General features: G+C 41.0%; 2 protein-coding genes across 9 annotated transcripts in view; both read right to left on the reverse strand.

The window, feature by feature from the left end:
- The window catches only part of LOC138525571 (uncharacterized), a 281,870-nt gene extending 277,273 nt beyond the window's left edge, over positions 1-4,597 (reverse strand). For both annotated transcript variants that reach the window (XM_069635608.1, XM_069635607.1), the window contains exon 1: positions 4,372-4,597. In XM_069635608.1, the coding sequence (XP_069491709.1) occupies positions 4,372-4,410 (39 nt within the window). In that variant the 5' untranslated portion in view covers positions 4,411-4,597. The remainder of the gene's footprint in view (positions 1-4,371) is intronic.
- A 10,014-nt stretch (positions 4,598-14,611) lies between these two features.
- LOC138525572 (uncharacterized) overlaps positions 14,612-18,195 on the reverse strand; it is a 1,145,196-nt gene continuing 1,141,612 nt past the window's right edge. For all 7 annotated transcript variants that reach the window (XM_069635615.1, XM_069635611.1, XM_069635616.1 and 4 more), the window contains one exon: positions 14,612-14,704. In XM_069635615.1, coding sequence (XP_069491716.1) covers positions 14,693-14,704 — 12 coding nt within the window. In that variant the 3' untranslated portion in view covers positions 14,612-14,692. The remainder of the gene's footprint in view (positions 14,705-18,195) is intronic.

The following is an 18,195-nucleotide window of genomic DNA, read 5'->3' on the forward strand; positions in this document are numbered from 1 at the left end:
AGCTTGCAAAAACATGTGCCGATACCAAACTGAAATGGCCAGATGTCTTACCTATTGTATTATTAGCTATGCGTACCACACCTCAAACTAAGACTGGGCTTTCTCCATTTGAGGTAGTGATGGGGAGGCCTGCTAACATTTGGGGTCTCCCAAAGCCTAAAGCCCTGAGAGAGGTGGAAAATGTATTGCTTGTAGACTACTGTAACCAGTTAACTAAAAACCTGTATTTCATTTATCACCAGGTTTATTCAGCTTTACCTGTACGGGTCACGGGCCCAGGACACGATATACAGCCTGGAAGTTGGGTCCTAGTGAAGGCCTACGAAAGGTCTTCCTGTCTCGCTCCTCGTTGGAAGGGACCCTACCAGGTGCTGTTGGTCACCCGGACAGCAGTGCGGGTGGCTGGGAAAAAACACTGGATCCACGCGACGCATGTCAAGAAACTTCCTCACCCGACGCCACACGTTACAGAAGAAGCAGATCCCCTCGCTGATGCTACAGTCTCTGATCTTGGAGTAGCAAACAGAGCTGTGAGTGCGTCGGAGAATTTCTCTGAGCCTGTGGAGCTTGGGGAACAGTCCATTTCGTCTCCGCACTCGTTCGAAAAATCACTTGCGGAAAACACTGTTTCAAGTTCTGCGACTTCCGTCGCCTCCGATACGTCGCTTCCCTCAGGAAGTGACGACACCTTATTTTCGGATCAAACAGTCTTGGGTACCATCAGGTACAACCTTCGACGAAGAAAATAGAACTACGGCACGGGTCTTTCTGTGCATTTGGGAAAGAGAAGTGATTGAAAGGTTTCTTTTGTATAAGAAAGTTTCTGTTGAACAAAAGGGAAAAAAGGGATTCTGCTGGCTAGGGTTGGGAAGGACTAAGAAATCGCGTGACCGTAGCGTCGCCAGAAACGAACATTGGGGTCGTCGATTGAGGAACTACAATGCCTGCCATCTCCACTGCTGCTCCCCGCACTGGACTTGTGAATAAGGGGGTGACCAACTTGGACAATGAACAATGTGCCTGGGGCCCGAAAACGTATTGCTGTGTTTTGATAATGATAATTGGTATTTTTGCAATTACTGCTGTAGGACTTTGGTACTTTGAAGAAATGTATCCTCTAAAACCTCTACTACCAATCGAAATTGTACCAACTGCTTTGACTCCCTCTGTACACCTTCACACTCTGTCCCCTAGAGACTCCCAACATAGACAAAAGTATCATAATAACACTTTAATGATAGTAATGAATGCAACGCATGCCATTTTTAATAAGAGTAATTGTTGGATTTGCACTCATTTACCGCAACATGGGAACAAGGGGCTAGGATGGTATATTCACCCTTTACCTTTAACGACTGCTTGCTATGCCTCTCTTAGAGCACTATTCTTTGGCCGTTGGAATGATAGCATCTCAGGATCTTTGATGGAACTAATTTGAATGATTTCGAGAAACGTGAATTAACTCCCCTGGGATGCTCGCTTTTTGCAAATAGAAGTAAACCTAATGTCGCTTCTATTAGGCCATCTGATAAACTGTCTCTTCCCTTTCAAACTCTAATTTCCTTTAAAATGGCTCCGATAGGCAATAAGGACGCCGTGCCTCCTTCTTACTCTATAAATCATAGCCCTGATTCGGTCCCCTTTTGTGTACAAAGAAATGGCACTCGGCCAATGGGAGATTTTGAACGTTGTATGAACATTGCAAATTTGACTGGAGAAAACAGGCCTCTGTATGTAGGGGGGCCTGTTTATTTTGTTTGTGGTAGTTTAGCATTTCCCTGGTTGCCCAAGGATTGGCAGGGAACCTGTTATTTAGGAATCCTGTTACCTGGGGTATTTGTAGCTAGTACATTGGAGGTTTCTAAGGCTCGCCCATGGCGGGACAAGAACGGAGATACCCCTGGGCAAGTATTGGGAGATATAGCAAAATCAGTTGTGCCCTTTTGGGGACAGATAACAAACTGTGAGAACATTAGGGGATTAGCAAGGGTACTGGAGAGAACAATCAACCGGACCACGGACATACTCTACAATATGACACTAGAACAAAAAGCAATAAGATTGGTAGCACTCCAAAATCGGATGGCATTAGATGTCATTCTGGCAGAACGAGGTGGAATATGCAAATTGGTGGGGTCCGCTTGCTGTGTTTTCGCACCAGATTCCTCGCCGACAATTTTTAAAGCAATACAGAACTTGCATATCCTTAGTTCTGAAGTGCATATCCCTGTAGGAGATTGGAATCTTAGCACCTGGTTTTGGGATTCTTTACGATCTTGGGGCTGGAAGGTGCTTTCTGTCATTGTGGTTATTTTGGGGATCCTGCTATTCCTTTGTTGCTGTTTTCAATGTCTTCCGAGTATATGTGGAATGCTAGGGGGATGTTGTGCCCAAGCAGTGAACACAATAGGGCATAGAATATATGCCCCAGATACAGCATCTAAAGGGTTTGTGTTACAAGAGGTTCTGATGAACGACCTAATGGCTATAGACATTACAGACAATGATTCGGGATGTACGGATGACAATGCATGGAGTTATTTGCAAAAGTATTAGAAATGATATTAGCACTTGGCATAGGCCAAAAGGAGGGTCTGTTGGAATTGAAATAATATTATGCCTCCTATCGCAGTAATTGAATGTGTATTGGCCCACGCCAAGTTGTCTAAAATATCATGTAAATAGACTCAGCGGCAAAGTCTTGACCTTAACGAAAAGTAATGTAAGTCGCCATCTTGGATTTAGCCGCCATTTTAGGTTCTCTTGTAAATGTGGAAGTCACCCTGAACATCAAATGGAGGCTGAATGACATTCGGAGTGAGATTCTGGCCGTTGTGACCTCCGCACACACGAATAATTAATATGCCTGCAGGCCACTTGTCGGGGTCGCGAACTGAGACCTTGTCCTATTGCTGACCTATGTGTAAATGAACAACTATATCAGCGAAACTGATCAAAATGCATATATTATAGGATTGACCTGGCAAGGAACCCTAGGCCTGATCCCAAGAATGGTTAACCCACGAGAGGGTTGGCCAAGGGCTGGACAAATCATATAAAAGACCCAAATATTCCAATGTACGGTCTCTCTACTAATGCATCGAACCTTCGTTGAAGTTTGTTACGTTACTTTACTCTGAGAGCCGAATAGCTATCCGTTTGTCAATTGACTTTGGTAACTGTTGTAGCTTTTAAATAAAGCACTTGTATGTCCTTTGTAACCTGTGTTGGTGTGTTTCTTTTGGACTTCCCAGTCTCATATCAATTTTTATGTTTTCACAAGACCATCATGATAATATGGAAAACCAAAGACGCAAACTTTCCGCAGATTTTTACCCACCGAAGCTATTTTGGTTCTGATTGCCAATAGAAAGCACAGTGGGAAATTAACTCTGTGTTACCATCTGTTTGCAGGGAATTGAATACACCTATTCTTGCTTAAGTACATAGATGTGGTGGAGAGGTGAAGACTCAGCCCCATTAAGCGTTTTTTAAGAGCAGGTGACGAGTAAAAGAATCTGTTGTGGCCACCATGGTTTTTCAGGCTCGTTGCCATTAGCGATGTGTGCACCACCGAGATTGAAAGCGATTCTCTGCATGACCAATCAATTCTCTGCATGACGCAGTGTGCATGGTAACCTGGGTTACATCTGGATTCACAAAAAACAAAAATACTTCGCTACATATGTTCACTTTCAGTGGGGGCCGCAGGGCCAAGGATCTTCTGCTTCGACTTCCTGTGGTGTCGTATTGTCAAAAGTCATATGATATCTCATGTGGTGTAACTGAGCGATGGCAAAGGGTGTGTGGCATCATGTCCGCTAATTTTATGCTTATGGTAACTTAATGGCACTGATATAAACAAACACACATTTTGTGAATCAACTGCAGATTGCATCCTGATTTATTTTGGGTTGAAAGCAGTGCTGCCTCCTTTCAGGCCTCTATACATGTTTAGGATTGCAATATCTGAATTTGTTTTAAAAAGGCTGGTAGCAAAAGTAAGGATACCACAGAGAGAATGGGAGGCCAATGAAAAGTAACATCACACGAATTAAGTCATCAGTTGTGGGAATCTATTGGAATCCCATGGGTTTAGTATGACCATCTGGAGATGGACTACAATAAGAGGTCTATTTACAATCATATCTGGCTGAACATATCTTGGTAATTTAGAAACTGAGTTTATTCATAAGGCAGGGCAAACATATTAAAGCTATTGATTTTAACACATTCTCACACATTTTCAGATATTTCCAGATAAAACATTCACACCCTGCATTTTCTGTATAATCTTGCAATCTGCTGATAAAGCAACATATTTTCCTGTTTTAAATTTGACTTTTCGTGTACTTAAATAGATCTTCTTACCTGTTTTTCGGCCGTCTGGTGGCAAGAGGGAGCATCCATGATGCTCTCAGGGGGGCAGAGTGGGTTATCACAGACTCTTCCCCTTGCAGGGGGTGGGGATTTGAGTTGTAAAACGAAGACTCTATCAGCAGTAAGTCTCTGCCACCTGTGAAACGCAGAATCACTAGACAGGCGCCAGCAGAGGCTTAGCTTCCACCACACCAAACCTCCCAGCTAAGACATGTCTGGAGGTGCCACGTTCCAGAACACTGTCCTGTGACCCAACAATGGCTGCCTTAGGGTTCTAAGAAGAAGACACAATGGCAACGTGGCCCATGTGATTCCTTGGCAACAAGGCAGCCACATCATTGCCACAGGATTCCAAAACCTCTTAGAACGTTATGTTTATACGTTAGCGTAAGAGAAAACGGTGTCAGAGTATTAAAATATCTGTATAAATGTATATATATATATATATATTTATTGCTTCAGATTATCTTTTTCTTTATATGGCGCTGTGTGTCGTGTTTTGTTTTAGTGTGAGCTTCATTGATACACATGTGTACTAAGAGGTAAGTGTTGTCTGCAATCCTTGCATTGAAATCATTAACTCATGGGGATGGCACAAATACAGGTTCAACTGAAAACAAAGCACAATTATAAAAATCTTCAAAAAGTGTTGCCATGTGCATAGTTGAGTAAGGAAATCGTTTTTAAACAGTTTTACTTATTATGGCAATGAGAACTGTTTAATATTTCAACAAGAACATGACATAATTGGTCCCTGAAACGTTATGTATCCCACGCTGAAGGACAGGGTGAATACCAACGGTAGATTATCTGAATGTAAAGGAACAGTAAAATCATTATTATTGATAATGTACAGTATATTGGATGCAGCAAGGGTTTAGAAAAACTCCCTTTAATGTTTTACTTTAAAAAGTAAATCAACCTTACTAAGCATTATTGGTTGAGAGGCAGTGCTGTGTGACATCATAATAAGTACTTAAGTGCAGTAAAGCTGTACCACATAACGGACAGAGTTAGGGACATTGATCCCAGCTAGTGTTCTCTTTCTGGGTTATCTGTGTGGTGCAGCAATACCTCACCATCCCAATGGGTAGTGTTATTTGCAAAGATCACATCCCAATGAGCGTAATAGTGAGGAGTGCCTAGATTGTGCAGACATGCCAGAGGATGGGGTTTCAGTGCATCCTGGTACATGTCTCTCTGGCTGGCCTCTCTTGGCCCTCGTCCTGCTCCCACCTGCAAGGCTAAAAACCTCGGGGTCATCTTAGACTCCACACTCTGCTTCTCTCCTCACATCTCTTTCCTCTCCTTCCACCAGAAGCTCACTGTCTCCAGAGCCCTCGTTCTCTCTAGGCTGGACTATTGTAACAGCCTCTATCTAAATCTGCCTGTCTCTACTCTCCTCTGCAACTTATCCAGAACAGGACTGCAAGACTTGTCCTTGGCCTCAAGCCCAGGGATCGTATCTCTCCAGCTCTGAAATCTCTGCACTGGCTCCCACTGGCTGCGAGGATTAAGTTCAAAACCCTCTGAATTGTCCACAAGGCCTTCTGAGGCCTGGCACCGCAATACCTTCAACTCTCTCTGCCTAAATATCTTCCTTCTCGAGCTGCTCGCTCACCCGCATCCAACTCCCTCAGGGTCAGTCGCTTCTCCAAGCAATGAGATGGTGGTAGATCTCTCTCTTTGGCAGGGGCCTCTCTCTGGAACAGCCTTCCTGCCTCCCTGAAACTTGAGGAGAACCATCTCCGGTTCCGGAAGCACCTCAAAACCTTCCTCTTTGCTTCTGCTTTCTCTCCCCCTCTGCCCTGCTGAATTCCTGGCTGTAACTGCACTGGTTAGCTGGCCACCCTTTCTGATCTCGGTCCTGGGCCCCGACAGTTGCACACCTGCACTGCCTCCCTGGCAACCCCTGCACCTGGGGACTGTTTTCTGTATCCCTAAAGTCCCCCTACCAGCACTTATGTCTACACTTACCTTGCACTTGCCACCAGCTGGCCGTTTTATTTATTTGATTTATTCTACTATCCCACGTACTCCACTTTCCCCTCTCCCTATAGCAGTAATCTCGATTTGAAATGCTACTAATGCTTTGTAAATGGAGGTTTACTAATTAAACCTTTGACCAGGATGTCATAATGCAGCCCCCAGTACTGCCATCATTCATCTCATTTTCTTGCACAATTGGTGTCTGGCCACAACCCATTATTCTATCTGTTTGACAGATAGAAAGAGACTTGGAATGGCATTGTCCACGGGGGTTGTTGTAAAGTATATGGTAATTCCATGCATTCACAAAGAGGAGTGTTACTGTGAAGAGTAAATAAAGGTAGAATCTCCTTTACTCTTCACTTTTACGGCCCACTATGTGAGGAATAAAACGCCACCTCAAAATTACACTGTACAGGTGGCACTTGATAATGGATTCCTATGGAATCTGCCTGCTCTGTAGCAGATGTAAATGCAAGGAATCCTTTGGTTTTACTCTTGCATGAAAATCGCATGCAGGCGTAAAGCCATGTGCTCTTCCGAATGATTGACAAAGAAAGACAGGCGGAGATATGAACTCTGCTTTGCCGTCCTCCTGTGCCTTGGAAAGGCAAGAAGAATGATGGAGCACAAAATGTAAGAGTACAGGTGATTTTATGGTCTCTTTTTGCACTCCACTGAATCAAAAGTAACCCCCTATGATAGTGCTTAAATGAAGTTGTACTGAATCGCATTTTTTGTTTTTCACTGCTAACTTTCTGGTTACATATAGTACAGATAACTGCAGTAATATCTTCAGGGTTGATTTGAAAGTAGCTCCAAACAATAGGTTTTAAAGGTTTGGTCCTTGCACGTGGAACAAGATGCACTGTGTTTTTACTGGTATTGAGGTCTGTTCCGGGAGTGCGGAATCAATATGCATGTTTTCTTTGGTTTTTCTCAGAGTTGTGGTGATTTCCTTTGCAGATCTCCTGGATTCAAAATATTGAAAACATGTCCTACCATTTTTTTCACCCTCTGGTTTAACGGCATGTTGATTTTCACTTTCTCACACACCTTCCACAGGATCCTCATCTGAGGAGTCTTCATCCAAGGTCAATCCCTCTATCCTGTCACTAGAATCATCTGTTGTTACTCTTTCAATTGACTGCTGCTCATTATAGGAGTAATGAGATTCAGATTCTCTCTCCAGCTCGATGTCCTCAGACATTGACACCTGTTTAATTTGCGATCTATCGGTACTAGGACCTCCTTCTTTGGCAGAAAATTGTCCTCCTGCACGATTAGGCATAGACCTTTCATTACAGATGCTTCAATTGATGCAGAAATGCCCTGGTCACCAACCACACCTCCAGAGGAAATGCCAGATTTTCACGAGCGCTTGCAAAGCATTCTGCTTCTTTAGTGGCCATTTAGTAACTTTCGCAGGCACCTGTTCTGTTTTCTGCAACATTTCCTTTGCCTTCTGCTTGCCAGCAGATGATGATTTTGTCAGTGCAGATATTCTATAAATGTATTTTCATATACAGCTATCTATTTAAGAAAAGTTGTTGCCTTATACATTGTTCATTTTACAGTGTCACAGAAAGGCTTTTCTCTCTCATACCATTTGTTCTGGCTCTTCTTCATAAAACAACTGCTCTCTCCAAAGATTGCAATAATTCTCCCACACATAAATGCTGCTCTCTAAAAAATTGTAATGGCCATCCCGCTCCTTTTCTTTACACTTGTATGGCCAGTACCAACCTATAGAGAATATGTATTATGTGTAATTATCTATATAGAGGATATGTATGTGTTCAAGCATAGCTTTATTCGGCTTTGAGAACCATACAAGCAGCATTGCATCACATTATAAAAGTTGAAGATATTTAAAACAAAACATATGACAGTACAAATTATATATATATTACCAGCACAACCACAAACAAACTTAAAAGCATACATTCCTAAGACATAAACAATCCATATTTAAGATTTGTATATTGTAGGCCAGGGAAATTTATCACAGGTTATTTTACAAAATGTAATCTTCTTAACCAAACCCTTTGTAGGAACTTCGAAATGAAATAGACTGCATTCAGATCATTGGTACCTTTGCAGAATGCCACAGCAAAAGCAATCTGTCCAATTTCCCCCGAACGAAGAAGTGGCAAAAAGTAACATTCCCTCAGGCCCGAATACCCTGGTCAGAAAAATAGGAAGTGTCTGATCGATTCCTCTGAGTTGCCCCAAACTTTGCATTGTGTGTCTGGGGGATTTGACCATTTTGCCGTAAATGTAGCCACCTTCAGTGTATTGGTACGCATTTGAATGTATAGAGCTCGAGCGTAACCCGCTGCCACGCAATCCAAGTAGGGATCCAACCTTTTCATGTTCCTAATTGATTCTTCTTTACACTTAATTTTGACCAATTCCCTGGAGCCTGGTAATAAACCAGCAGTACAGGACCAGAAGGCGGTCAGGTCCAGGTCCTCCAACCCTTTGCAAACAAACCTAAACCAAGGGAGGGAACCTGAACCAGAGACATGCTGTAAACTTATTAGTGCTTCTCTATATTTTGCAAGTACTGGTGCACTTCTTACTCTCGTCCAGTACGTCAGGGGTTTATTTGCTACAACTCCGAAATAGGTGTCAGGTCACTTTTCCAACATAGTCTAGCCTTAGGGGCGCCTTTTGGTTGCATAAGTAAAGCCCTCAAAAAGGTACTATCAGCCACATTAAGGTGGGCATATGCGCAATGACCCCATCATTCAGCCCCATATGTGGTCACCGCCCAAGCTTGGGCCCTGTACAATTTTAAGGCAGGGAGACTGCTCCTCTTCCATGACTACTCTAAAAACTGCGGATTCCACGACTGTACCTTTCTAACATTGCCAGAGCCTGAATATGTCAAATCCTCTGCAAGCCATATAGCCAAATAATCATAAAAACACATCTGCTCCAGGGGACAGCCTTCATTTAAAATCCTCAATTTAACTTTCTTACTGCGTTTGCAGGCAAATACCATCACCTTTTTCTGAGTTGAGTACCATTGAGAGTTCTTGGCACTACCTGACAAAAACTTACAAATTGTGTCTCAGACTCATGGGAGTGGTAGATAATAAAACTGCATTATCTACGTAAAGACGTGCAGGGAATTTGTCCTCTCCTCATTTTGGTGGATGAAGACTGCAATCTAACAGTTCTATAATTACACAGATGTACGAGCAAAGACAATAGATAAGAATTGAGGGACCCGGTTTGAAATAAAACAAATAACTAGATCATGCAAATCAGATACCAGCTAAAGAAATTAATTAACCATTAAACTGAAAAGAGGATGAACTATTATAAGATTGCAACCTAGACATTCGTTATGGGCTTGATGGCGAACATCACCCATCTCAAGATAGCAGCCACATTGTTATGGTTCCATACTCACCTTTTCAAGATGGCAACTGCCTACATGCATCAAGAGATACGCCACGCAAATGTGCTTTGGCATTTCACCATGGCTTCAGTAATACAAAGGTACCGCTCATCGGTGAGTCCTCGCGTAGCATCTGTCTTCTTTTCTGTTGCCCTGATGCTTGTATCTTTTGTTTTTCTCCTCGTCCGCACCTGACTCTGCTTTTCTGGTGTTCTCGGACCACCTCCCTCTTTCCTTTTCGCCTGCACCTGCTTCTGCCTATCTGGCGTACGCAGTCCCCTGTTGCTGTTTCCTCCTGTTGCACTCTCCTTTGAGCCCCTCGTCCTTGAATACTGGCATCCGCTCTTTGAGACTTACTCAATTGGAATTCCTTTTGCTGCTGACCAGAACATCTTCAGCTACAGCAAAGGTTTTTTTTTCCCTTTTTAAAGGGTTATTCCCCAAGACCAAGCCTGGTCCTTAGGAGAAGAACCCCTTTATCCCTTGAAGGGGTCGAAGTGGCTTCCCAAAAGGACAGACTTTATCTTTTTCCAGCACAGACTCGTCAGGAACCACAGGTAAGGCGCACATCTGAGAACTGCTGGTATAGATAACTCTAAACTGCAAAAATGCCTGCTTCCAGAACAAGAAGGAAAAAAGTAATACATAATTAAATAAAAATAAAATGTCTGCTCTACTCCAGACAATTGGAAGGTATACAATCACAAAACAATGATTTGGACAAATAATTGAAAAAGATAACAAAATAAACAATCATAACAAATTAGAGAAAGAAAAAGTATTTGCAGAACACAGTTAATCAGCTCACAACTCATAAGGAAAGATTAAATGCAATGCTCCTTAATTGTAAATGAATTAAAAAAAGAACGTAAAGCATAACAAATGTCTAACATGAACTTTGTTCTGATATTAACTGCACTATGTTAGAAAAAAGTGATTGACTGAGTCAGCAGTTTGCTGGCTGAGGACAGGCTCAATTTTGGTATTTGTGTTTGTGTTTTATATGATGCAAACCTAATTCTAGAGCAAAAGAGGGCTGTACAAGAGTTCAAGGAACAAGAGAGGAGTTTACAATTTGTTTAGCGTTGTGTTAGAACTAGAGACAAAGTAATGCAAGTTGTGCCTAGGAATACCCAGAAGAGCAGGGTTTTTAGTTCTTTCATGAACTACAGGAATGTTGGAGCACTCCTGATTGCCACTGGGATACTGTTTTAGTAAGTTGGGATATAGCAGGTCTCGTTTCCAGCCTGGCATTTGTCTGTTTCGTAGTGGAGTGTGAACTGCCTAAGGTTTTAAGTTTGTCCACAAGGTAGGCAGGCATCTGGGTGGGGGTTGCCTTGTAGGCGATGCAGGCAATTTTGAAAGAGATCCTGGCAGGGGGGGGGGAGCCAGAGAAGGTTGCACAGGATGGCGGCGATGTGGTCACATTTTTTAGAACTGCCCATAAGCGCGAAGCAGTGTGATGGACTGCATTGAATGCCAATGAGAGCCCGACAAGGAGGGTGCCAACCCCATCAATGGGTTCATTCATGAAAGCCTGTACCACAGTCTGGTAGTCCTGTGGAGGGAGGAAGAGCATAATCTTGCATAGCAACATGAGCCGGTACTATGCGGTTTGGAATTTCTTATCAATCTACTTCTAAAAAAAAATGCTGTTGTCCACGATGAACCAGAGGGATTCGGTGGAGGGTGCAAGTAGCGGGGTAAAATTATCCAGTTGCATCTCGTTCAGCCATCCTCTCCTGTTGGGAAGGTGGCCAAGGAGAATTAAGGATGAGTTGAGTTTTAAGGATGAGTTTTAAGGATATGCTTGTCATCCAAGTTTCAGAGGTGGCAAGATATTTCCCGAAACGAGTGATGTCATGGGAGTAGTTTTCTTTAAGGTACAGCTGGGTTTCATGCAAGAACAGGTGAAGTGAGATGTCTGGTCATGAAAGAGTGATCACAGCAGCACCATGTATAGATTAAAGATACTGAGACAGGATTGAACCATGTGGCATGCCACAGGTAAATGGGAGGAAGTTAGATCTGAAGCTGTGAATCTGGACAACCTGGTATCTGTAGGAAAGGTAAGAGAAGAACCAGTAAAGAGGGGTTCCCGCAAAGCCTATCCTTTGTACAAGGAGGCTTAAAGTTCACCGTATCGAAGTGGCGGATATGTCCACTAGGAAGGAGTCCCGTCTGACTATGATTTGGAAAGTATCATAGGTAACCTGGATGGTGGCTGTTTCAATCATGCATTTGGGATGGAACATGGATTGGTAATCCTGGAGCAATGCTGAACAGATTGTTGCTTGTGAAGGTGATTCCCTACTACCTTCTAGATGATTTTACCAATGAAAGGGATGCAGCTGATTTGTTGGTAGGTGGCAGTGTTCTGGGTCCAGTGTGTTTTCCTTAAGCAGTGAGTGGGTCAGCCCTGTTTTTAAGAGGCTTGGGAAAATGCCCCAGAAGAGGAAGGTATAAACAATCTGAAGGAGTGCCTTGAGGGAATGACCTGATATCTATTTTAAGATGGTAAGAGGTAGGATGTCATTGGAGTGGGAGGTTGGCTTTTGTGATCCGAGCATCTCAGAGAGATCCTTCGAAGTGAGGGGTGAAGTCAGTCCAAGGTATGGGGTCCTGTGGTGGTATAAATAGTGGCAACACAGATTACCTGGGGGCTTCAATGGGATGTCTAACTGCACCTATTTTGCAAATTAGGAAAACATTGATGGTTTTGCATTCCTCTAAGTGCTCTGGTATCTGGGTCTTGTTAAGAGCTTTCACAGTGTTTGACTGTGCAGAGAGAGTTTTGCTCAAATTAGAGGCTTTTGTGTGCTCTGATGATACGTTTGCTCTCAGCTAATTCCTGGGTGTCCTATGTTGTGGGGTGTGTGAATGTGACACAACATATTTTCAAAGGGGAATACTTGCCAACCAAATTCTTTGAGGTTTGGTTGTAGATTTTCATTAGTGAATTTGCATTGCTTGTTGTAGGGAAGTTGATCAGGTTGTTTTTCGATGCTTCCACCATGAAGTTGGGGGAATGGGGGCTGTCTTGTAAGGTGAAAAGGGATTTGCATGGCCTTCCAGTGGGATGGAGTTAAAGCATTTGATGAGGGGGGAAGAGGAGACAACTACGGCTAGGATGTTTCCCCTGAAGTCAGTTTGGGTTTTCACATGCTGTCTTATGTGCAGGTATTCTGCTAGGCTAAGGAGAACATCTCTGATGTTATTAGTTGCCTGGGTTCCCGGTAGGTTGAAGTCCAAGAGGAAGATGTTGATAGAGTGGGTGACTGAAGCAAACAAGTGTGGGTCAGTGATTTTTTCCATGAAAATGACAGATCTACAAAATGGTCGGTAGATGAGGTGAAAAGTGGTGGAGCATTACATGCTAGTGGGAATTGACATGTAATAGCTCCATTGATTTTATTGCTATTTGGTAGCAGACCCTAGTTTCTTTTATTTTTATTAAAGTAAAGTAAACCGCAAGTAAACCAAAATAAACAGTTGTTGTTATAAATATTAAGATACAAAAATGAACTAATGTTTTTCCAACTAGTTTGTGATTTTTACTACGGATAGCTTGCAATGAAGCAAGAGGCCTAGAGATCAGTCTTTCTGCTCTCCCTGCATGGATCCTGCTGGAAATAATGGCCTGATTGCATAAATTCCTTTCCTTATCCGCCAGTATCTTGAGTTCGGTATTGCCACAACTTTATTTGAGCCCATTTAACCCATCAAATACTGATATATATATATATATATATATATATATATATATATATATATATATATATATATATATATATATATATATATATATATATATATATATATATATACCAGCAACTTGAATTCTGGTTTGAAAGGCTTAAATAATTTCAAGCTTCAGCTCCCAATGCTTCAAATCTTTTGAGACGATCCAAACCCCCACTGTTAGAAAAGCCCACATCTATCGCACTCGTTGGCCCATCCCTAATGGAAACCTCTGTGCCCACAAGTGCCCAGGCCATCTGCCCAGCTTCTCAACAGTCCTGGATCAAGACGTAGCAATGCTACAGACTGCTAAAACGTCAGAGACCATTATCTCATTACCCTTATATTAGACCCAACACAAAGAAACCATAACAAAGCTGAGGTAACTGAAGAGGATATGGAAGAGATTCCTAATGGGATTTTAGTGCCAGGACATTCAAGGAAACAGAAAGACTGGCAGAGATCAGTGGGGGAAGGGAAGGCGTGAGAACCTTTTGTGGTAGCCTGCCTTGGGAGCAATGCTCCTCACTATGTTAGGACTATAACAAGGATGACTGGACAAAGGGGTCATTTTCTTCAGCCTACTTTATTCCCATTAAAGGTTCTGCTCAAAAGGAGGTGACGAATACTCGTTTTTGGCAGATGATGAGAGCAGCAATAACGTGCACATTGTTGTGTATGACCATGTTTCTTCCAAGCTCGTTATTCTAATGGTTTCAGCTGTGCAGATGGGTTTCAAATCGATACAATAAAGCAACTAAGACAGCTTTCTGTTCACACAAAACAAACGTTTTATTATGAAATGGGACACAGTCCAATGGTAGATTAAAAAGCTTGTTACAGTATGTTGTGGAGTGAGATACCCACTTTTCTCTACACAGTTTTCTTTCACAAAGACCATGATGTCATAGTTTTCATTTGCTCATCATTCTTCATCCATTACTGGTACCATTTTTGGATAGCCAAACCATGCCACACATTGTAACAAAGGAGTAGTTAAAGAAAACTATCCCCATAGTATACACACCACCACTCTCTGGAAACGTTCTGTCAAACTAAACCAACTTTTAAGGACACAAAAACACATTTCAATGTTTTCCCATGTGCACATTTGTGCTGTTTAATTCTTTGTGATGCTTCCACGGATGTAGAGCCAGCTTTTTAACAGGTTCACTCTGTCTCCTGTGATAAAAGGGAGAAAGTAAAAGTGAGTTCACATGAACAACAATGTCAACTCACAGCGACTTCACTGCCTCTTGTGACCAAATGGCATGATGACACTGAAGCATCCTTCTATGAGGATCTGTTAAAAGTGACGGAAGCACATTTGCAGGTAAGGCAAAGGAACTAATTCACATTGGTGTTGCCAGTAGGGCAACCAGTAAAGTGACCCTGTGTTATGCTGAAAAGCAATCAAGTTCCCAATTTCTGGTGAGGCAAGAATAGTGTAATTCTATATGGTGCACATTTTATAGAATGAACCTTTAAATTCTTGTGCAAATCGCCAACCGGCATTTCACACTTTCCGTAAAGAGGCAATCCTTAGGGCTACAAAGTAAAACAAAACAGATAAATGTACGTAATTAAAACAAAATGAACTAACGTCACTAAATGGTTTCAATGATACGAAAGAGAACTCCTGCTTAAGAAATGTTCATATGATATCGTAGTCGTATCACAAATGTTTGTAATTAAACAAGTTAAAAGTAGCACTGCTAAAAAGAGGACATCCTTTGAAAAGGTCCATGGAGGTTTTGAAAAGTTCACGTTTTTCACATACCTCTGTTTTAGGTTGGTTCCCTGGCCATGCCAAAAAGAAAAATGGCCCCTACAATGTTTCACATAAATGCAATGCCATCTTGCAAAGTTATAATGTTGTGATATGCAATTAAAAGAATGTTTACTGGGCCCTATTCATTTACACAGGCACATAATAGAATTAATCCTATGTATAGATGCTCAATAAAAGTACATTCTTGAAGTAGAAATATTGCTGCGGGGTCGCTATCATCTATAGATTTAATCGTAGAGTTAGCTCACACTCTTAATTTTAGGAGTCTTACTATATACTAACAATGTAGAATGTATACAAATTAAAAATCTAAATCATAAACGTAATCAACTGTTTGGTATTGTTTATCTTTGATTTTTCATATTGGAGAAAATGCATTTTGTTTATTACATGTTCTAGTTTTCATTAAAAAAACAGGGTTTATTAGTTAACCAAGATATATTTGTGATCTCAGTTTTCAAAAAGGGTGACCATAACTGGTTACATGGGTTAGGTGCTTTCTTTCTTGTTTATTTTGGTTTACTTGCGGTTTACTTTACTTTAATAAAAATAAAAGAAATCAGAGTCTGCTACCAAATAGCAATAAAAGAGCAAAGGTAGATTGCAAGGTCCTGACGTAAATTAAGAATATCCCTACTCTTTTTAAAGATCTTTAAAATCCAATGACTGAGTATATTATATGGTGTCAATAATCTCATTACTTGGTCATTATCTTTAGCATGTTCTTTAATTTGAAATGTTTTTGATCTTTGATTTGATCATACTTTGTTAATTGCTTTTGTTAATATGTTATCACGGTTGGTGGTGAACGGGCAAGAGTGTACCCCTCGAGTAGCAGGTGGTCGAAAGAGCTATGTTTAAATTTATTTCGGTGCTTTTGTTTAAATTTCGTGAAGAAGTACAAAAATAAAAAAGGGACAAACACTGAATACAGAAATTAATGGCATGTCATCACTCTGTGTGCGTGTATGTATACTTGGAGCAGCATGACCAATCACAACTTTGTCGTCCAGGAGTTCTGTGCACTGACATAGCTAGTGATAGTCTCGCCATTTATTGAGACGCCCAGGAGTGGTTTGTAATAATCCTTACAAATAGCCAAGTAGCACAGAATCAGAACTGCTCGATAACCAAAATCATTTTTTTGCTTTCAGGTAAAATAATAGTAATCACTGTGGTATCTCTTAATTGTGACATCATTTTTTTTAATGTAGGCTATGGTTTGGTTGCCTTTTTTCGTTTCCTGCCTTTCTAAGAGTACCTTGACATTTTAGGTTTGGATGGCTTTTTTTGGTGAAGATGTTAGCCTCCTGCAGTGTGCTTAATACTAATTTTGTTTGCAACTTGCACCTTTCCATGTGTTTCCCAGTTACTGTCAGGTGTGAGCTACTGGAGGATGAGAGGTGAACGAGGGGAGGGAAGCTTGAACACTTAAGGACAATTTAAATAAATGTTGGCACTAACAGTTACACAGCTTATGTCACTGTGCACAAGACACACCAGGCTGAAGAATTAATTAACTCCTTGACCACCTTCACAGTTAACATCATTGATTGCATATGAATACATTCTTTGTGGTTAGCACACTAGTGCCCAGACAAATAAAACAAGAAAAAACATATGCGATAACATCATAATCAAAGCTATATATAGATGATGTCACCAACATTGCATTATTTCTAATTCAAGAATTAGTAGTTATTGTGTGATTATTAACACATTTGATTCTAGTATGGTGTCTGTATAACCAAACATGATATATTCAACATCTTTAACTTACAAGATATGGCAACATTATTCCAATGCACGATGGCATTACATTTGTGAGAAATGTATCGCACATAGAAACACTATCTGCAATAGGAACTCTATGGTTTTTTAACACGGTGGTGGCCATTCTTCTTTTGGAAATGGCCACGGACACAAACCAAAATTGAAATATGGTCAAATGCAAATTTTAAACAACCTACATACAACTTTTGAACTTATTTCCACTTTGGAGCCATTGTGCTTATTTACTTCTTTCATTTTTAGACTTTTGTGACATGACCACAAATTGCGTGAACATTTGATAAGCACGTATCTTCTTTGTTTTCCTTACGAAAATTACATGAACTTTGGTCATTTTTAAATCAAACAAATGCATATGCTTCGTTTTACTTTGTAGGCCTGATCATCGGTTTGTACAAAAAGCGTGAAACATGTGCTTGCTATTTTCATAAGGAATGAAGGTCTCCCACACAATAGAATAAAATAATATATAAATACATGCCCTACCTTACCTGGAATAAGAAAATACATTTTATTTTTCAACATTAACTTTCTTTCAGAACCTCCAATTTAAAACCAACCAAGCCTGAAAGTGGTAATGCACATTGTCTTCATTTCATGTAGCGAAGTGTTGACATATTTTGGATGATAACCATAAGGCATAACCAAGCACAACATATTGTATATGTATTGTATTTATTGTGTTATTAAGCTCTGTACATTAAATGACAGTAAACAGTTATGATTTAACAAAAGAAATGCTCAAGGTCCCAAGCAGAAGAGGAAAGAAGAATATTCTTGAGAGAAAAGCAAAAGACAAAATGGGCAGAAGAAGATCACTTGGGTGGAGAGGTCAAGTGTTTTGGGGATAAGAGCATCAATGATTGGGAGAAAGATTGGTCACAGGTGGTTTTGGGGTAGTAAGAAGCATTTAACCTTGGGAATGAAGAGTATGAGAAGGGAAAAAAAGGGGACAAGTATGTGTATACATTTAAAAACAGTGCATAGAAAATAAAAGAGTATCAAAGATTTAAAAGAGAGTTAGGAAAATGAGTGAAGTGAAGAGGAAATAAAGGTAGGGGTGAAAGGCAGAAAAGTGTATGAATAGATG

The sequence above is a fragment of the Ambystoma mexicanum genome, chromosome 7p, assembly GCF_040938575.1.
Source record: "Ambystoma mexicanum isolate Mex_15411 chromosome 7p, UKY_AmexF1_1, whole genome shotgun sequence".
NCBI lineage: Eukaryota > Metazoa > Chordata > Amphibia > Caudata > Ambystomatidae > Ambystoma > Ambystoma mexicanum.